At 42.2% G+C, this 21,956-nt stretch overlaps 1 protein-coding gene across 1 annotated transcript in view; it reads left to right on the top strand.

Moving 5' to 3' along the window:
- Window positions 1–21,956, top strand: part of KAT2B (lysine acetyltransferase 2B) — a 113,734-nt gene that overhangs the window by 78,566 nt on the left and 13,212 nt on the right. Inside the window, exons 8-13 of the mRNA XM_072651213.1 lie at window positions 234–359; window positions 4,988–5,124; window positions 8,785–8,993; window positions 10,786–10,912; window positions 19,584–19,694; window positions 21,420–21,563. Of these exons, the coding sequence (XP_072507314.1) occupies window positions 234–359; window positions 4,988–5,124; window positions 8,785–8,993; window positions 10,786–10,912; window positions 19,584–19,694; window positions 21,420–21,563 (854 nt within the window). The remainder of the gene's footprint in view (window positions 1–233; window positions 360–4,987; window positions 5,125–8,784; window positions 8,994–10,785; window positions 10,913–19,583; window positions 19,695–21,419; window positions 21,564–21,956) is intronic.

Raw genomic sequence — 21,956 nt, 5'->3', positions numbered from 1 at the left:
AACCCATGAAGGGGCGGCTAGGTGGCACAGTGGATAGAGCAATGGCTCTGGAGTTAGGAAGACCTGAGCTCATCTGACACTAGCTGTATGACCCTGGGCAAGTCACTTAACCCTGATTGCCTCCTAAGAGAAAAAGAAAAGAAACCCATGAAACCAGAGGGATTGTGCCTGTGAGCATACTGACTTCAGTTAGCATCAGTGAACTCTTACTTGACCCTTTTCTTCTTTTGCAGTCATCAACCCCCCTCCTGTGGCCAGGACTGTGTCATATAATGGGAGCCCTTCCTCTCTGGAGCAGCCAATTGGAGGTAGCATGAGTCCTGCCTGCAAAGTCTCTTCTGGACTCGAAGGAAACCGAGGTAATCCAGAAGAGGGAGGGTGAACGGATTGACTCAGGATTAGTACTTTCCTGTCACTTGGATGATCCAGAGTCTTCTTAAGACCGCTGTCACAAATACCAGTCACAATGTTCTGGGACTCAGAGCAGCCCTTTTTCCTAGGATTGGAAGAAAATGGACCTTTCAGTCATAGAGTTTTACAGTGGAAGAAATGAGAAAGGGTCAGACATAAGGCACTGCAGTGGTGTCTGGGCTTGGAGTCAGAAGACTTAAGCTGCAATCCCAGCTTCGCTATTTACCCCATATGAGACTATTTGTAAGTCACTTTCATTTCTTGGCCTCAGTTATCTCATCTCTGAAATGAAGGTGTTGAACTGAAAGATTTCCAAGGCCTCCTCCAGATCTGAATCCTGGGATCATGTTGACTTTTTGTTCAGTTATTTTCAGTTGTGTCTAGCTCTTTGTGACTCCATTTGGGGTTTTCTTGGCAAAGAAACTGGAGTGGTTTGCCATTTCCTTCCCCAGATCATTTTACAGATAAGGAAACTGAGGCAAACAGAGTGGAGGGACTCCCCCAGGGGTTACATTGTTAGTGTCTGAGACCACATTTGAACTCAGGTCTTCCTGACTCAAGTTCAGCACCAGAAGCATCTACTATGTGTAGAGCCCTATTTGACAAATGAAGGTGGAATACAAAGGCAAAGATGCTGTCTCTGCTCCCCTTAAGGAGTTAGAGAGTCAGGTAGGGGAGACAAAACGTGCACAACAACCTAATGGGAAGTAGAATTCAGTAAGTGCCTATGGGAAGGGGGTTTGGTGAGTTCAGAGGAAGGGGTGGGGATGGGGCCATTAGGGATGCCAGCTCTATGCCTATTGGTGTCATTTGAATTGGGCCTTCAAGTAGGGCTAGGGTTTCAGTAAATGGGGATGGGAGGTGGAGAACATTGCAAGTATGAGGAAATAACACAAAAGAAGCTGCTTATACGGAAAGATGAGAGCTGTATTAGTGACGAATGGTGAGCAGCCCAGTTTGACCAGACAGTGGGGGAGTTTTGCTTAGTTAGGAAAAGTAATGTAAAAGATCTCGCTGAAGCTCTTTGGTGCTGATCAGCAGAAGGTGATCCTTGCTTTCAGAAGCTTCAGTGTAATCTTAATACCAAGAGAAAGACTCTTCTGTTGGGCATTTCAAGTCCTTCAGACTGCCTCCAACCAGTGTCTCCAGGTTGATCTCCCTCCCTCTCACACCATCTACCTGGTAGTCAAACCGGCTTGTTGATTGTTGTACCTTGGGCATGGAATGCTTTTTGTTCCTTATCTGTCTCTTGGGACCCCTGGCTCTAGGCCACCTGGCACAAGAGTCTTCTTCTGATGCCTCCAGTTGCTCACCCTCAGAAATCACACATTTTGTATTGTTTTGTTGCCCTCCCTCAACAAATTGTAAGCTCTTTGAGGGCAGGGAATATTTCCATTTTTGTCTTTGCTTCTCTGGGGCCTAGTATAGTGCCTGAATAGACTAAGTAAAGGCTTGACGTGTTAGAAGTTAACATCCAAAGAAATGTTTTCAAGTCACAAGATGCTTGATTTCAGTATAACTTTTGAACTCAAGTAGGATCAGACAACTCCTTGGGAATGAATTTAGCAAAGGAATCTTGGCAGATGAATGAAAGCCAATTTCCTCTATTATTGCCTCCCTCTCCTCTTCCTTCTTACCCCTATCTTCAGATCCTATATTGGAACCTCTAGGATCTTCCTTCATTTAAAGTCTTCAGTCCCCTTTCCCCATCCTGGGCCCATATTTTTCTCATGGCCTTCTGCCTGGAAGGAGTGAATTTCTCCATGTTTGCTCTTCTAAACGCCTGGGTCTGTGTGACAGGAAGGTTCTGTCTGAGCCCAAACAGCAGCAGGAGAGATTGAGGTGGGAACCAGCCCTGCTCTCTTGGCAGGGTGGACCCCTGACTTCTTGGCTGAGCTTTGCAAACTAGTGGAGGAGGACTTTCTCTGCTGAAGTGCTTCTAACATCGAGGGGCTTTAGCGTCAGGCTGTTTTTCTTTTTAATTAGGAAGTTAATCAGCAACAAATATAAAACATTTCAACATACAAAGAACAAAAAAGAGGGTTGTCTACAATCCTTTGAATTATCAGTACAGTTTTTAAAATACACACACACACACACATACACACACACACGAGATTTTGCAAGGTAGTAACAAAATTGCCCTGCTAGCTTGTACTACCTTCTGAATGTCTTTATTTTTTTAAAAAAAGTTTTGTATAATCTTCTCCTTTCCTTCCTCTTCCCTTTCCTCCTTCCTCTCCCCTTCTCCTTTCCTACTCCCCTTCCCCTCCAAATATTGTTTATTTGTGTAGTTTTTAAAAATTAAATTAATTTTTCCCATTTAACAAAAAATTATTTTCTCTCCCTCCTACTTTCCTTCCTCTATGGGAGGGGTGTGTGTGTGAGAAACCCCTCATGACAAATATGAACAATTAATATTGGTATATCGTAGTCTACACCCTGAGTCCATCACCTCTTTCAGGAACTGGGTCTGTCTCCTCAAAGATCCTCTTGAGTTATGGCTGGTGGCTGCGTTGATTGGCGTTTCTAAGTATTTCAGAGCTTTACAATGTTGTTACTGTTGTTTTCCCCATTCGTCTCAGTTCACTTTGCATCAGTTCATACAAATTATCCTAGGTTTTTCCTGAAACCATCCCTTGCATCATTTCTTATAGTACAGTTATAATACAGTACCTTCTTGTATCATAATTTGTAAAGCGTTCCATAATGGATGGGCACCCACTTATCATCACATCCGACTTGGCAAAGCTGACCGAAAAGTAGCTGACTTACCTTAGCCGGGTTAGTGAAACTTTGGTAGAACTGTGATTCAGGGCAGCCATTCTGGAAAGCACTTGGGGCTTGACCCCAAAAGCTGCCTACTCTTTAACCTAGTCATGCCCATACTAGGTCTGCACTCCAAAGAGATCAAAGACAAACCATATGTATTTTTAAAATGTTTTATTGATATGCTCCCTGCCCCTAATTAACCCTTCTCCCTTCCAATTCCAAACAGAAAGACTCTCAAGTGCCAAATTAGAAAATAGCCTAATAGTTAAGAAAGGGCAAACTAATCAAATAATCTGAGTTGTGTTGATCTTCCGTTGTGGGAAAATCAGTGTTCAGCACGCCCTGGGGAGGGTGGGCCCCACCCTTGTTCTAGATGCTAAGTAAGAACTTCCACTTTCCTTTGTATAAATAGCTAATAGAAAATCCTCAAAGCTCCAAAACCTCCTCAACAAAGGAGAGTCAGTGACTTTATCTGCAGTTTGCTTTTAAGTGGTCTGTCTTGCGTTCCTCTTTTAAAAATAGATATTGATGGAGCTATTTTGTTTTTTCCATTTTCTGGGTTTCCTTGTATCCCTCTTCCTCTTTCTCCTTTTGTCAGAGACATCCTTTATTGTTTATTTTCTAAACTAGAATGGGAAGGAGAGAAGAGTGGGGAAGCACTTCCCTTGTTGGAACTCATTTATTAAACATTTTTCCAAGTTAACACCTCAGTGGATTTGATTTTCTTGTTTTGCATTATATTTTCCATTTTGCCTCCTCTTTATAGTTGAAATTGTTATTTATTTTTATTAAGGATCAGAATATAGTGGATGGGAGGTTGTATTTGAAGTAAGGGAAATACGGATTCTGATGTTGCCTCTGACGCTAAGGGTAGCCCCTTAGTACAGTGGAAAAGACACTGGATTTGGCATCAGAGAATCTAGGTTCCAATCTCATATCTGATACTGCCTATGTGACCTTGGATAAGTCACAGTTTTTAATCCGTAAAAGGAGTAAGGTAGACTAGGCAGTCCTTAAGGTTCCTTCCATCTGTGAATCTGTGAACTTGTATTCCTGTTGTCTTATCACATAACATTCCTGAGCCTCAGTTTCCTTATCTGTAAAATGAGAAAAATGATAGTATCTACCTAGTAGGGTTGTTGTACAAGGCTCCAATGGGCTAGTGTATGTGAAGCAGTTTGCAGCCTTCAGCAGGTTATGGGAATGAATACAAGCTGTAATGTTATTGTGGTTATACGATCCGTTTCTTTCTTGCTCTCTCAAGCTATTCTCCTCTGGACATTTGGGTAGCAAGAGGTCAAAATGGATAGAGTGCTAGATTTGGGGGCAAGAAGACTAAGTTCAAATCCTACCTAAGATACTTCTTTGATCTATATCCTGGGTAGGTCATTTATCTGCTCTGTGCCTCAGTTTCCTTATCTGTAAAAGGAAAGGGTTGAACTTTATGACGTCTAAGGTTGTCACTTCTGTCTCTCGATCTGTGATAATTTGATCAAGAACATTTCCTCGTCCCATGAAAGGATAGGTCTTGAGAGGGAGTGAAGAATTTATCAGTTCTGCTACTTTTCTGGCAGGTCTTCCCACTTGTGGGGAGGAAAGGAAGGGAGATGAGACAGGAAGCTGGTTGAGGAGAAAATGGGAACTGTTGGTGAAAAGGGATATTAATAGCTTCTCTGTTTTTCAGTAAGTGAATTATCTCAGTCCTCTGACTGAGGATCACAAAGAATTTACCTGAAGAAATTTTTGCAATCTGATTTGTGTTTAAAAAATGAGTTCTCTTACAATTTGGTGTTTGTTCTTGTAGGAGAGAAGAGAAAAATGAATGACCTTCACTCCCTGGAGGAAGCCAAGAGACCCAGAGTTGTAGGGGATATTCCCATTGAGTTGATCAATGAGGTCATGTCCACCATTACAGACCCTGCTGCAATGCTAGGACCGGAGGTGAGGATGATAAGTGAGTCAGAGAGCATGGGCAGGCCCCAGGAGCTCCCATTGCACCTCACACTGAGCTAGATGAGGCTGACTTTGAGAGATTAATGTGCCACGATGCTGGAGGTTGATTTCAGGCAGGAGAAGAGTTATTTGACCTGTCCGTCTCACAAATGGAAACTTTATTTGATACGATGAATATATAATCACAGGTGATGAATCTCCTTTTCAGGGACTGTGACAGTTGCTGGAGATAAGGAAATACTTAGAGCAAAGACAGCTTTTAATTTATTTTTCAAAAGAGTGTTCTCTCTGTCTCTCCCTCTTTCTCTCTCTCCTCCATCTCTCCCTCTCTCTCCCTTCCTTCCTTCCTCTTTCCCCCTCTTGCTTTTCTTCTTTCTCCCCTTCCCTCCCTCCTTTCTTCTTGCTTTCTCCCCCTCCTTCTCTTTGTCTCCCTCCATCCCCCTCCCTCTTCTGTCTCTCTCTCTCTCCCTCCCTCTTCCCCCCTTTCCCATCTCAGTTCACCAGTGGAAAACTAAATATGTTAAATTTGTCATTTTATCAGGGTAACCATTTAAAAAAATGTGACCATGAGAAAGAACTGCCTCAGAACATTTAATGAGCATGCAAAATGGTGTCTTGTCACAAGTCCATCCTTTCCATATTTCTCAGTCTGGGGTGAGTGGGGGGGGGTCTTAGAATATTCCTGTGCCCTCCTTCAGAGTGAAGTAGAGTGCTGTGGACTGAGCAGTGGGTGTGAAGGTGATTGTAACTCCTATTAGTGTGTAACACATTTACACACACACACACACACACACAAAACACATGTACACATCATGTATATGAAATGGATAATATTTTCTGATTCATCTGGTTAACTAAGTTTTGCAAAATGCTTTACATGTAATATTTCATTGATCCCCACAGGGTAAGGCAACAGGCATTTATTGAGCATACTTCCCATGTGCCAGACACTTTGCTAAGCCCTGGGGTTACAGATACAGGCAAAAAATCTGACAGTTTCTGCCCTTCAGGAGCTATGGGGGGATGATAACATGTTGAAAAGTAGGTGAAGGAGGGAAGGGTCCACGGAGGGAAGAAGAAAAAGGGAGGGAAAAGGTCAAAGAAGTCCAGAAAGTCAGGAGGAGAATAATGATTGACCAGCTCACCCTCCAGTGAAACCCCAGGAGCAACTCTCCAATGAGAAGGGAGCCACCATGTTGCAGGGATGTTCCAAGCCCCAGGCACTGAGAAGCAGAGACTGCAGGAGGGGAGTGTGTGACTGGAACATGTCAGATCTGAATCTGAATCTTAAAATTCCCATCCCAGCCCAGTATCTCCTCTGGTATGCAGCTTGGCTGTGAGCATTGGTCTGATGGTGGTTCAGTGGCTGGGCAAACCATTTCCTATTTTTACTCCTCCAGTAAGATGGTGCCAGTTAGTTTTAAGGCACTGCCTCTTGGGATGAAATTAAACCCTACTGCCAGTTGGACAAAACTGAGTTCATCGAATATTCATTAATTACCCACAGTGCTCCTGGCAGGTTACTTGGCGAGAAGTGAGGGGGAGTCATGATAAAAGTGAAATTCTGCCACCTGGAAGAATTATATTTCTGTTCAGAACAAAACATTGTGCATCCTGATGATGAGATCCAAATTATACGCAAGTTCAATTTGGGTGGTGGGGACAAGAAGTTATGAAGATCGAGAGTTCAGTGACACAAAGTAATCCAAAAGAGAAAAGAGCCCTGATGACTGGTGGGGTCTGCAAATGCGTTGTGTTAAAGGCTGCACCTGGGGTGAGCTTTGGAAGGAAAAAGGAAATGTAGAAGGCAGGGGGAACAAAGGAACCATGTGAGCAAAGGAACAGAAGTGGGAGATATCTTGTCAGTCTGGGGAACAATGAGCAGGCCAGGTTGCCTAGTGGAGAGAACATGTAAAGGGCACTGCGGAGAGTGTGGGGCTAGTTGGCAGAGGGTTTCACAAGTCATGTCATGGATTTGGTATTTCATCCTTAAGGCAATAGGGAGCCACTGAGGATGTTTCATTACCAACCAGTTAAGCTGGTGTCATTAACGTGAAATGAACAACATTGGTTGAGAGTTGGGGCATTGCTCTCCCGCTGAATATATTGTGGTACTTCGATGAGGAAGGTTATTCTACTCTTGAGTCATTGCTTGGCAAAATGAAAAGGTTGTGTTGGTAGACCACAAGATTTCCTTTTGATTCCAGCCACCTGTGAAGCAGAAAATAATATTGGATACACTGAGGGCATTGCTGATTAGTTATATTTGACTCTTCATGACCCTATTTGGGGTTTTCATGGCAGAGTCATTAGAGTGATTTGCCATTTCCTTCTTCAGCTCATTTTACAGATGAGGAAACTGAGACAAGCAAGGTTAAGTGACTTGCTCAGAGTTACATAGCTAGTAAGTGTCTGAGGTCAGACTTGAACTCAGGTCCTCCTGATTCCAAGACCGGTCACCTGATGCAGCAAGTAGTGCCAGATTCTGTAAAATGAGCTGAAGAAGGAAATGGTAAACCACTTCAGTGTCTTTTCTAAACCCTGAATTGGGCACAAGGAGTTGGACACAGTGCAGCAACAACAAGGGGACAGACACAAGGTGGGCTCTCTACTTTGTTTTGGCAGTTCTTATGGGTGGCTCTCCTGGCTGCTTACCTGTTTCTCCAGAGATCTGAAAGGAAAATGAATTAGGGGGTCCTAGAGTCATTGGTCTAGAACAGAAAATGATGTTCTCTGTCTTTCTATACCGTCTTCTAATTTTACAGATGAGGACACTGACCCAGGATGTTAGATGGTTTGCCCAGGGCATCACAGATTTGAATACAAAACCTGAACCCAGATCTCTGCCTCCAGAGCCAGTACCTTTTCCATACCCACATGCTGGATCCCACATTGCATGTGCACTTTGTCCACATTTACCAAAGGTGCCCACTGCTTTGGAGCTCAGTGTTGTGGCAGCCTCCACACCAGGCCTAGTTCAGTGTTGCTGGGGTAGATTTTTCTAGAAAGATGCCTCACAAAAGGAAAATTCCAGAGTAACAAGATGAAAGCAACAGCTACTGTGGCTGTAGGAGAAGTTGGGACACGATCCCAAAGAGGAGATTGTGAAGATTGGCTCATGCTAGCTCTTTCCATCTGGAGAGTCAGATTGTGCTTTCCAAACACTTGTTCCATTATCCATTTTTGATCTCCATTCACATCCCAGTGTGGTACGTAGATTAGATCATGTCACTTTTGTTTTATAGATGAGGAAACAGTTGGACAGTTCACGGATTTATCCAGGGTCACCCAACTAGCTAGTAGCAGAGCTACTAGAAAGGAAGTCCTTAGTTTAGAGTATTATGTTCATTTCTCTGCACATTAAGGTATGGGGTGATTTCCAAGACGTCCCTGGCATCTCTGTTGGTGGCCACAGGAGAGTTGAGCCATGAGTAAAGTCGTAACCAATAAGATCATCTCCAAGTCACTCTCAAAACCTAAGCATTTTTCTCTCTTGGGTAAAAGCTAATAGAGAAATACCAGTGTCTTTTAGCATGTCCTGTAAACTCCCTGCTAGGACTCCAGCAGATGTTACATTTCTTGTCATCTCTCTCCTCCACTCTCTTTCCTTTTCTTCATTTCCCTTTTCCTTCCTACCCCTTATCCCAGACCAACTTCCTCTCAGCACATTCGGCCCGGGATGAAGCAGCCAGGCTGGAAGAGCGCCGAGGAGTGATCGAGTTTCATGTGGTTGGCAACTCTCTAAATCAGAAACCCAACAAGAAGATCATGATGTGGCTGGTTGGCTTACAAAATGTCTTCTCTCATCAGCTCCCTAGAATGCCCAAAGAGTATATCACACGTCTAGTCTTTGACCCGTAAGTGTATGTGTGCGTGTGTGTGTGTATGCGTGTGTGTAGTGTGTGTATGTGGTATGTGTGTGGTGTGTGTGTGTGCATGTGTGGTGTGTGCGTGCATATGTGTGAGGTGTGTGGTGCGCGCGCGTGTGGTGTATGTGTGTGAAGTGTGTGCATGTGTGTAGTGTGTGGTACGTGCATGTGCGTGAAGTGCATGTGTGTGTGAAGTGTGTGCATGCACGTGTGTGGTGTGTGCATGTCTGTGTGCGTGTGTGTGCATGAAGTGTATGTGTGTGCGTGTGCATGTGTGTGAAGTGTGTGCACGTGCATGTGTGTGAAGTGTGTGCACGCATGCGTGTGTGTGTGAGTGCAGTGTGCTCATCTGCATATCATCAGAGAGGTAGATTTAGGCTTGATGAAAGGAAGGACTTCTCAGTGATTCAAGTGAGCACAAAGTGGTGGAGGGAGTTGCCTTGGGAAGTAGTGGCATTCCCTCTCGCTGGATAGATTCAAGCAAGTGATTGTCTAGGGCAGCACTTCTTAAATGGTGGGTTGTGACCCCATATGGAGTTACTTGAAAAATTTAGCACTAGTAAAAGGTTTCTGAACACATAATTGACCAGAAATTCCAAATCAAACAAGTAGTGAATCTGAAGTGTTCCCAGCAGGATTTGTCCGCTTTGTGCAATTTCACTGAACACAAACATGCACACTTTGCACTGCCCACGTCCTCAGTCCATGCAACGCGAATCATGGAAAAGGTCATAAGTGGAAAAAGTCTAAGAAGCCCTGCTCTAGGATATCGTAGAGGGCATTCTTCGAGTATGGGTTGAAATAGATGAGAGTTTGGTAACAAGGTATTCACTTAAAAAAGGTTTTGGCAACTGCATTTCAATATAATTGTTTTCCTTTGTTGTATTTTATGCATTTAAAAATATTCTTGTAAAGATTCCACAGACTTTACCAGTATGCCAGAGGGACTTGTGACACCCAAAATAGGTTAAACCCTATATGACATGGACCTTGAGGCCCCTTTCAGCTGTGAATTCTGTGAAGAGACTAGTTAAGAGAGAGCCTTAGTCTTAAGATACTTTAGTAGCAATAATGAGAAATTTGTTTAATTTTGAAACTTGGTCCTACGTATGAAACTGACATGCTTTCAAAGTCGTCAATATTAGTCCTTATTGGACAGTAGGATGATGCTGTCTCTTTGTTCAGGCTTAGCTCTACCCTTAGATTTCTTCACTACCTTAAAAATCTGTAGGTGGCCACAGTGTTTTGAAACCTATGCAAATGTTCAGTGTTGAGCCAGTTTGTCATTACTGATACTGAAATATCAGAAGACTAAGTCTCACTCACTAGTCCCTTTGATCTTCATAGACTCTGAGAGCTGAAGGGAACCTCAAAGTCAGCCTCTTTAAGAACTGACTTAGGGATGAATCACTCTGAAGTTAGCTAGGCTGTTACTTGGCTTTCAAACCCACAGTCCATTCTCTGAGCCACACTGAAAGCCTTCCCAACCTGTTAGGACATATTAATGCCAGCTCTCTGTTGGCATAGTCTTTGAGAACCCAAGGCTAGCTTAGTAACCTGATGAAGTAGCAGAGTAGACCTTAATCTGGATCATAAGATAGTCTGAATAAAATTGAGATCTGAATAGACAGGGGCTTAGGAATGTAAATTCTCTTGTAATCTCACAATCTAGACATCCAGTATATTTCCCGTTTTCTTCTTGGTCAATTAATAATAAGCATTTCAAATATATTGTCCTTTGCAACATAATTAAAATTTGGACACAATTTGGTTCTTTCAGTAAGCACAAGACCCTTGCTCTGATTAAAGATGGCCGCGTGATTGGTGGGATTTGTTTCCGGATGTTCCCATCGCAAGGATTCACAGAGATTGTCTTCTGTGCTGTAACTTCCAATGAGCAAGTCAAGGTAAGGCCTCCCAATGGCTTGCTTAGAACCAACACAACATGGGGGAATAAAAGCCACAGTGTGTGGGAGCGTCTGTGGGCCTTGTCCAGTAGAGGACCCAGATTGAATTTGGGAATCCCTGAAAGTCGTGTGTGGCTGCTGCAGTTTTATTTCTCACACAGAAAATTAGTGCGATTCAGCTCTCCATATCTAGAGGAGGAAATTCGTCATGGCATTGGGCGGGAGGTCTCATCATTCGAGAAGCTTTTTGCTGGATTGCAGCTTGGATTGCAGCATTGTGTCCTGTTGTGCGTTGTTGTTGCTTTTATAAATACATTTCAGCAAGTAGTAAATGGGGTCGTCAACTTTTGAACATCTCAGAAAAGGGCAAAGTAGATGACCCCAAATGTTAGCAGATCCCAGAATGCCTTCCTTGTCTTCTTACACCTTGACTTTATTTCGATGCTGACTTCCTTTTCAAATAGCATTGATGGAGGCAGTTTTTGTATATTTGTGTGTGTGTGTGTGTTTTAAGATAAATCCAGTCAGACCCTTTTTTAGAGTTCTGCCTTTTCTTTTTTTTTTTTAATTTAACTTTTAACATTCATTTTCACAAAATTTTGGGTTACAAATTTTCTCCCCTTTTATCCCCTCCCCCCCCCCCCCAAACACCAAGCATTCTAATTGCCCCTATGACCAATCTGCTCTCTCTTCTATCCTCCCTCTCTGCCCTTGTCTCCGTCTTCTCTTTTGTCCTGTAGGGCCAGATAGCTTTCTATACCCCTTTACCTGTATTTCTAATTTCCTAGTGGCAAGAACATTACTTGACAGTTGATCCTAACACTTTGAGTTCCAACTTCTTTACCTCCCTCCCTCTCCACCCCTTCCCTTTGGAAGGCAAGCAATTCAATATAGGCCAAATCTGTGTAGTTTTGCAAATGACTTCCATAATAGTTGTGTTGTATAGGACTAACTATATTTCCCTCCATCCTATCCTGTCCCCCATTACTTCTATTCTCTTTTGATCCTATCCCTCCCCATGAGTGTCGACCTCAAATTGCACTCTCCTCCCCATGCCCTCCCTTCTATCATCCCCCCCACCCTGCTTATCCCCTTATCCCCCACTTTCCTGTATTGTAAGATAGGTTTTCCTACCAAAATGAGTGTGCATTTTATTCTTTCCTTTAGTGGAATGTGATGAGAGTAGACTTCATGTTTTTCTCTCACCTCCCCTGTTTATCCCTCCACTAATGAGTCTTTTGCTTGCCTCTTTTATGAGAGATAATTTGCCCCATTCAGTTTCTCCCTTTCTCCTCCCAATATCTTTCTCTCTCACTGCTTGATTTCATTTTTTTTTTTTAAGATATGATCCCATCCTCTTCAATTCACTCTGTGCACTCTGTCTCTATGTATGTGTGCATGTGTGTGTGTGTAATCCCACCCAGTACCCAGATACTGAGATGTTTCAAGAGTTACAAATATTGTCTTTCCATGTAGGAATGTAAACAGTTCAACTTTAATAAGTCCCTTATGACTTCTCCTTGCTGTTCACCTTTTCATGGTTCTCTTCATTCTTGTGTTTGGAAGTCAAATTTTCTTTTCAGCTCTGGTCTTTTCATCAAGAATGCTTGAAAATCCTCTATTTCATTGAAAGACCAATTTTTCCCCTGAAGTATTATACTCAGTTTTGCTGGGTAGGTGATTTTTGGTTTTAGTCCTAGTTCCTTTGACTTCTGGAATATCCTATTCCATGCCCTTTGATCCCTTAATGTAGAAGCTGCTAGATCTTGTGTTATCCTGATTGTATTTCCACAATACTTGAATTGTTTCTTTCTAGCTGCTTGCAATATTTTCTCCTTGACCTGGGAACTCTGGAATTTGGCCACAATGTTCCTAGGAGTTTCTCTTTTTGGATCTCTTTCAGGTGGTGTTCTGTGGATTCCTTGAATATTTATTTTGCCCTCTGGTTCTAGAATCTCAGGGCAGTTTTCCTGGATAATTTCATGAAGGATGATGTCTAGGCTCTTTTTTTGATCATGGCTTTCAGGTAGTCCGATAATTTTTAAATTGTCTCTCCTGGATCTATTTTCCAGGTCAGTTGTTTTTCCAATGAAATATTTCACATTATCTTCCATTTTTCCATTCTTCTGGCTTTGTTCTGTGATTTCTTGCTTTCTCATAAAGTCCTTAGCCTCCATCTGTGCCATTCTAATTTTGAAAGAACTATTTTCTTCAGTGAGCTTTTGAATCTCCTTTTCCATTTGGCTAATTCTGCTTTTGAAAGCATTCTTCTCCTCATTGGCTTTTTGAACCTCTTTTGCCAATTGAGTTAGGCTAGTTTTCAAGGTGTTATTTTCTTCAACATTTTTTTGGGTCTTCTTTAGCAGGGAGCTGATTTGCTGTTCATGCTTTGACTTCATGTCTCTCATTTCTCTTCCCAGCTTTTCCTCCACCTCTCTAACTTGATTTTCAAAATTCTTTTTGAGCTCTTCCATGGCCTGAGCCCATTGGGTGGGCTGGGACACAGAAGCCTTGATTTCTGTGTCTTTGTCTGATGGTAAGCATTGTTCTTCCTCATCAGAAAGGAAGGGAGGAAATGCCTGTTCACCAAGAAAGTAACCTTCTATTGTCTTATTTCTTTTCCCTTTTCTGGGCATTTTCCCAGCCAGTGACTTGACCTCTGAATATTTTCCTCACACCCACCTCGCCTCCTGATCCTCCCAGCCAGTGTTTGGGGTCTGAGATTCAAATGCTGCTTCCAGCCTCAGGGCTTTTGGTGGGGGCAGGGCTGCTATTCAGTGTGAGATTAAGATCAGGTGGTCAGGTAGGGGCAGGGCTGCCTCTCAGGCTCAGTTCCCTCAGGGAGTTTATGCACAGACCTTCAACAATGGATCCAGACTCCTGCCTGCTTGGGGAGCCCCGGTCTGCCGCAGCCCCTCAGCTTCTGTCTCCCGAGGGGGCCCGAGCCATGGGGGCACCCCACTCCCCCCTTGACCCGCCAAAGAAACTCTCTCACCGACCCCCGTCACCTGTGGGTGGAGGGACTTGTGCGGCTGCTGGAGATCCCGTCCCTGAAGCCCGCTCGGATCTGTTCCTCTTGGTGCCGCGGCCGCGGCAGGGCTGTACTCAGCTCCCAGTCCCGGCGCCCAGTCTGCAGTGCGAAGGACCTTTTGCGAGAGGTTTGCAGGTCTCTCTGGAACAGAAATCTCCCTCGCTCCAATGTTCTGTGGCCTCTGGGTGCAGAATTCGCCGTGAGTTACTTCTTTGTAGTTGTTCTATGGGTTGTGGGTTCGGAGCTATGTGTATGTGCGTCTTTCTACTCCGCCATCTTGGCTCCGCCCCCGAGTTCTGCCTTTTCTTAACTGTGTTTTCAGTTGGTGTTGTAATCAGGAAGGGGCAGCATGGTAAAGTGGATCAAGCCAGGGACTCGGAATGAGGAAAATGTGGGTCCTGGACAGGTCATTTAACTTGTGTGAGGCCCAGTTTACCCATCAGTAAAATGGAAATAATAATAGCACCTGCCTCAGAGTTATTGTGAAGATAAAGGAAGACATACAAAATGCTTTGCACACCTTAAAGAGCCATGTAAATGCTAGTTGTAATAAGTATTGTTATTAATAACCACGATGAAGAACATAATGGTAAATATTAAATCCTTCATTGAAGGCAGGACATCACATCTTGGTTTTGTTGTTAGTGAGGAAGGAGTCCGAAGAAAATTATTCTTAGGAAATACAAAGAAAATGATTCCAAGTACCTATTTTCTAGGTCATTAATTCAGTTATTCAGCAAGCATCTGTAAATATACAGCCCTTATTTTCATGAAGCTAACATTTTTAAAAAGTGAGTAAGAGACAACCATTATTTCATCCATCATGGAAAATGCATAAAGTGCTTGGGTTTCACAGGAGCCCTTAAACAAATCCAGAACCATGCATCTTTTGAATATATTCATTAGACTTGTCCTGGAAGGTCCAGCTCATTTGGAGGGTGCTGAGTAAGTGATCCCTATTCACCCCGAACCTGTCTTGTCCTTCTGCTTATGGTAGTGGTATGGGGGTGTTGCTCCAGTCCAAATCTCTTGTCTCCCCTTCGAATGGTTTTAATCCCTTGCCTCTTCCTTCTACAAACATGCTTTGAAGGAAAATTCCCTCTAGGTTGCACAAATCCTCAAACTCAAGAACTCAAGAATTTAGGAGTAATTCCCTTAGGTAACACCCCAAAGTGATGCTCCCCAGGATATCTCCTTTGTCTGACAAAACGTTTAGGTTCTAGGAACATGTTGCCTAGGGAATTAAAATTCCCCTTTCTCTACACCTCAGGAACCATGTCCTTGAACTCCCCTCTTTGGTCAGTTAACGGCTGTGCCCTCCTGCCATGTGATTCTGATATAAAGAGCTTACATTCCCTGGGGAGGGGATAACAATTGCAAAATATAGTTCTTTGGGGAGTATTGAAAGTTAAGCTCAGTGGCTCAGCTGATAGACCACTAGCCTTGTAGTCAGGAAGACTTGAGTTCAAATCGGACCTCAGACGCTTGACACTTGCTAGCTATATGACTAAACAAGCAAACAAATAAATTATAAAAATGTTAAGCTTAGTAAATGTTGAACTAGATGTTCTATGGCCCCAACTTCCGCTATCTGTGATCCTTCCAAATTTGAGCTTATGTGATAAAACAGCACTGGGTTTCATTTTAGAAGAGTCCTCCTGTGTAAGCTTGAAAAGGTCACTTAACTTTCTGTTAGTGGAGGCCTCTTGTTCTGTGAGATATGACAGAGATGAGTTTCAGAGAAACCTTGGAAGACTCGTCTGAACAGAGTGAAGTGAGCAGAGCAGCTCACACTAGAATAATAGGCCTTGTAAAAATGCCACCCACCTCCTGACATAGCCTGCAGAAAGATACCTACATTTTTGGATAGAGCCAAGCTGAGAATCTGTTTTGTTTGACTATATAATTTGTTAGGAGAGTTTTGTTTGGATTTTTGTATCCTGGTTGCAGGGGGTAGGTGGTAGTGGACAGGAGAGAAAAGAACCACTTGTCAGTGGAACAGACAGTTTCTAAAGTACAAAGCTTCCATTCCACCAGTTCCCTGTTTGATCACATGAGAAAAGAGCTTTGGAATCCATGGATCGTAGGTCCCTTCTAGCCCTACATCTGCAATTCTATTTCAAGTCACAAAAAGCCCCCAAATATTATTTGAAAAAATTACAAGATTCCTCCATCCACTTATGGTAGTGGTCAAACTTACAATATTTCTGCTTATTGTCTCCAGAGAATGCAATTTATGGATGCTAAAAAATCAGTCTTCATTCTCAGAATAAAATGTGGCAAGCTTTGCTTGACAACAGAGGCTATCAAAGGCTGAAAACCAGTTAATCATTTTTCTTTGATTGTCCGTTTTGATTTGAGATTACAAATTTTTGATGATCAGGCCCATCTTTTCTCTCTCTTCTCCCTCCTGTCCCCTGACTGCCTCCCTTAAAGCTTGTCCTTTTGGGGGCATTATTCTGTTGGGGTGAGCAGGACCCAATCTCACTCCCAGCTGACCTCATTAGCTGCTTTTCAGGGAGGTCGGACAGTTTAGTTTGTCTTCAGGTGCTGCTGCTGCTCTTGCTGTGTTGTTAGTTAGTGCTTTAAACCAAGTGGAGAAATGCTGTTGTAAATGTATTTTTCTCTGTCGGGATAGAGGGATATTGTGGTGTTTGGGTTTGTCCGTTAGGCTTCATGATAAATGGAAGGCATGAGAGGCTGGAGGAGTGCTCTTATCTTTTAGTTGGAGAAGAACATTTATGGTCTCTTAAGTTTTTTCCCTTTTCAAAATTGAACCCCATTAACCACCCTTTTGAAGGAATCTAATTGTGTTCGACTTAGTTTAGGGATAACAGAGAGAAACCATACTTGGGCAGGAGAGATTTTGTGATATCTTTGTTACTTGGATGACCCCAGCAGGGTTGCTTTTTTCTCAGAGGAATATTTTGCTGGAAACCATCTAAAATCATACACATGTAGAGAAAGAAAACAAAACAAATCATCCATTAATAAATAGATTCTTCAGTTCAAAAATGAATCTGAGAAAAATCCTTCTCCATCATTTTTTTAAATCAGTGACTGACAGTGACTGTGTTTCTGAAGTGTTGGCTTTTTCAAATGGTTCCTCACCAAGCTGGCTGGGTGTCAGGTGCATTATGCCTGCCGGTTTTCTCGTTCCAGAAGTAGGTGAATTCTTAAATGGGAAAATCCAATTTCCTCTAGGAGCAGAGGCAACGTCAGATTCTGTAATATTGACGCACACGCAGAGACTGAACTTACAGCGCTTGGATTCAATAAGGTGTTTTTCTAAATATGGGGTACAGCTTAATTGATATTGCTGGCATTCAGAGTGGTATAGTGACTAGAATTCTGACCTTGGAGACAAGAAGAGACTCTCCTGGGATCTTTTCTTAGATAGTGCCTAACTATTTTGTCATGGGCAAATCATCCTGCCTTTATGTGCCCCAGTTCCCACATTTGTAAAATGGGCATTATAATACCTGCAGAAACTCAAAGGGTTATTCTGAGGGTCAAATGAGAAACTCTTCAAGCACCAAGTAAGTGTCAGTGGCTGTTGTTATTAACTATTGATGGATGCTGTCATTCAAAGACCAGCTTAGCTTAGTTTGGAGATGTTAGTCATCAAGAAGGCTGGCCACCAATGGATGGATTTTTTTTTTAAACCATAAAAACCTGTGGAGTATTTCTTCTAAGTCTTGGAGGGGTGCAATCTGTATTGGTGGATGAAGTGTGCATACTTGAGAAATCATAGGTTGTTGATGTCTTCTTTTCATATGATATATGCATTACTGCTTACCCTCACTACCATATCTAAAGAACATGTACTATCTTAACCTCCTTTCTTGATAAAGTATTCTGATGAACATTATAACCTCACCTTGATTATCTTGCCCTTAGCAAATACAAGATTTCATGACTGAATTGAGATGTGAGGTTTGGAGTGAGTGTGTAAATGTTCTCAGAGGTGAGCATGACCATCAGGGATCAACAGTCTGAATGTCAAAAAAATATTTTGTATGAACTGAGTGACCCTCCTCAGAAGGGCTCCCTTTGACTTTTCTTGCTGATTTAAAAGGTAAAAGTGAAAGCCATAAGAGTTATTTCCAGCCTGCCCTGGGTTGGAATGGGTCATAATTTATTTGAACTTGCTTGCATTCCTTAGGATGCAGAATAGAAAGTGAAAAAGGCTTTGCCTGTATTTTCTAGGTCTTTAGGAAAGAGGTTCATGAGGGACAATATTTGTCTAGTTTCACCCACTGTTCTGCATATGATATTTATTGCTCTATTTATATATCAGCCAATACTAGTGGGATCATTTATTCTCTTACATAGATCAAGTTAGAGGCCATGTAGTATAGAGGATATGGGCAGCTAGGTAGCACAGTGGTTAAAGCACTAGGCCTGAAGCCCCATCTTCTTGAGTTCAAATTTGGCCTCAGACACCCACCGGTTGTGTGACCTTGGGCAAGTCACTGTTTGTCTCTGTTTCCCCAACCATAAAATGAGCTTGAGACAGAAATGGCAAACCACATTAATATCTTTGCCAAGAAAACCCCAAATAGTGTCAGGGAGAGTCCAATGCAACTGAAAAACAAATGAACAGCATAGAGGATAGACTACTGGACAGCTTTCTGTTCTATAGATCCATGTTCTTACTCACTTGTCCTCTCAGTGCCTCACTTTCTCCATCTTAAAATGGGCAGGAAGGAGTCTATTCCCCATCTATTTCAAAATGGGTGTTAGAAAGATAAATAAGTTCATTCCTCTGGCTATATTTTCATCTCTTCAGAGAAATTGAATCATAAGTGAAATTCAAGGCATTTATTCATCTAATAGTCTTAATCACAAATGTCCTTTTTTGCTTTTTTTTGGTAGAGCCTGAGTTGGTTAGGGGCCTTCCCTTGAAAGACACTGTATCATTTAAAATAAAATAAATCTTTTTTTTCTCTCTCCTCTCGGTATTCCCTCCCTTGGGATATCTTACAGTGTGATTTGGCTAATGGGGATTTTGCAGTCTGTACTTTCTCAGGGAGGTCTAGCTAGTTAAATACTGTTCTGCCTGGAGAGGGATGCCTCCCACTCTTTAGGAAGCTTTGCTTGGTGGGTACGTGGCGAATGTTTCTTTTAGTAGGTTACGTTCTTTGTAGGATTATTGATCTTTAAGAAAAGTGCTTTGTGTTTTCATCTAAAGCTTTCAAATCCTTTTTTGGGAGAAAAGAGTTGTTTTTGATAATGTACATCTATACTTTCTGCCTCCATATTTTCTGCCAGAAGAATTTGGAATTATATGCTTATTCATCAGAAAATCTTTGGGATTTTAACAGAAACTGCTATTAGATATTTGTCCTTAGGCATATTTTCAGGTCATGCTAGCAATTTGGTCCCAGGTTTTTTCGGACTTTGCTGATTTATCCCATCCCTGAGGCTCAGAATATTAGGAGAGGGTTCTGTGGTGAATCTCCTTTGAGGAAAAGTCTGGATTACTATAATTCTCTGAGATATAGAATATATGAAACCAAAAAGTTACAGTTTCCCACCACTCCCCTCACTGGTCCCCAGCATCTTTCTTGGCACTTTTCATCTCATAAGATTTTCTCCACCCATACATAAATTTCTCTTATACCAACTTCCATACAGGGCTATGGAACTCACCTCATGAATCACCTGAAAGAATACCATATAAAACATAGCATCCTGAACTTTCTTACGTATGCTGATGAATATGCAATTGGATACTTCAAGAAACAAGTAAGTTCTCTCCCATCTGCCCTGCCATTTCTAGTGGAACCCTAGCACTTCATTCATTTCATCCACATGGTAACAGGCATCATCCATTTTGGAGTCAACTTGTTTTTTATACAATTGGTGAAGCAGGGCAGCAATTCACTTTATGATGTGAATTTAGTCATTTTCAGGCCAGAGCATACATTGTATTACATGGTGTTATGTACTAGTGGTGTATAAGATTGCTGCCTGGCCAGGTTAGGTAGTGAAAATAACCAGATAGGAAGAGAAATTCCTGATCCTGTGAACTCAAGAGGGTCCTATCTATGGGACGAATGCTCTGGGTCCGATGAAGGACTTGTTGTAGAGATAGCAGCATGGACTGGTCCTGGATTTTGGGAAGTGCTTGGAAGCCCTCCTGGGGCTCGAACACCTGCAAACTGAGTTTCTTTTTCACCAGAAGTTACCAACCTTCTCTACCGCCTCACCTCGTGTTGGGGGGACGTGGTGAGCATGGGGGGTTGTTTTTTAAAATGGAAGCCTTTGCCCCAATTTAGATTACTCCTAACAGTCTTTAGTTAACTTTGGGGAATGCATTGCTGTCAGAAAAGGAAGGGACATTATGTGCTCTTCTGTAAAGGCTTGCTTTGATTAACTTTTGGAGAATTGTTGCTGTAGGGACATGCAAAAAGGGGGTTGAGTGGGAAATAATACTCTTTATTAAATTCTAGTATGAAATAAAAAAACAGGTAGCCAGTGGTAGTTGTTCCAGAGTTTGAGTTATTTTCTTTGATGAGCTGAAATAGCTGCCTCAATTTCCTTGACTATAAGAGGAAGAGGTAAAAGATTAGGAGTGAATGGATGACCTCAGAGATCCCATAAGTCTTTGCTCAATGATCCTACAGTCTCAGAGGAATGCAAAGGAGATGTATTCAAGGGGGATTTGGCTCCATAGTTATGTACACACAGTGGCAGGACCTCTCTCTAACCTAGCTGACTATTTGCGCTTGGATATACTCTGGGCAGATCACAACTGCATTCAGTAAGAATTTGTGCTTAGACGGTTGGCCAATAAGATAGCTGTTGTTTCTTTTTTTTTTTTAACCTTAGAAATGTTACAAAAAAGATTCTCAGGCCTATTTTCTGATGAGACTTTTCTTTCAGTAACTTCCCCCTGAGTTCTGGGTTTTGGTTTTACCCTTCTGCCCCTTCCTTCCTTTCCTGTCCTGGCCCTTTCCTTTCTCTGTGTGTTATTGTGTTATATTTTGTACCATTCCTTAATAATATTGTTATTCCTTAATTATTCCTTAATAATACACTATTAATCACATTGTCCCTCATTTTTTACAGTAAAAATGTTGTTTGCTATGCATTTGAAATATTAAACTTATTTTTTTTATGGGAGAGGAGGTGGTAATGACTGTTCATATTTAAGACATATTCTTGTTATATTTAGTAGTGTCCTGTTTTCTGAAGTCATACTTACTTTGGTTTCTCATTTAAAAAGAAAACTTCTTAGATCTATAGAACATAAAATTAAATAACTTATTTCTCCAGGAATATCTAGGTTTAAATTAAACCTAGATTTTAGGTTTGTGTGTGTGTGTGTGTGTGCGCACGTGTGTGCGTGTGCATGTGTGTGTAGCTCCTTGTGTTTAGGAGTTATGTAATAATCCTCTAGGTACATGTTTCTTCAGGCATTATCTTGGGAGCATGAGAAAGGCATGTTCGAATCTTTTTGGTTTCTAGGGTTTCTCCAAAGATATCAAGGTACCCAAGACCAAATATGTTGGCTATATCAAGGACTATGAAGGAGCCACCCTGATGGGCTGTGAATTAAACCCAAGGATTCCATACACAGAATTTTCTGTCATCATCAAAAAACAGAAAGAGGTAAGAACCTTTAAATAAAATGGAGTAGTAAGAGGAGTGAAGACAGAAAGCCCCACAGGGCAATCTTCAGACTCACCAGGGAAAACCGAGTGACAAAGGACTAGAGAAGTCTAGAAGAAGAATTGCCAGAGAAGCTGGAGAAGGGTGATTGAGGTGTAGAGGAGGGCATTTCTGGTAAGGGACATAGTATGAACAAAGGCATGGAGGCAGGAGAGTCTGAATTGGGCAGTGGTGGAACATGATAACTATGTTGGGAGAGAAAGTTGGGACCAAATTGTGGAAAGTCTTGAATGCCAAACTGGGAAGTCTGAACTGAATCCCTTAGACAGTGGGGAGGAGGCAACACATTTTTAGCCATAGAGTGATAATACTGCCATGGTAGAGCATCAGTAG

This window comes from Notamacropus eugenii, chromosome 3, assembly GCF_028372415.1.
Source record: "Notamacropus eugenii isolate mMacEug1 chromosome 3, mMacEug1.pri_v2, whole genome shotgun sequence".
Classification (NCBI taxonomy): Eukaryota; Metazoa; Chordata; class Mammalia; order Diprotodontia; family Macropodidae; genus Notamacropus; species Notamacropus eugenii.
The sequence above is the reverse complement of the archived record's forward strand: the minus strand, read 5'-3'. Positions and strand labels throughout refer to the sequence as shown.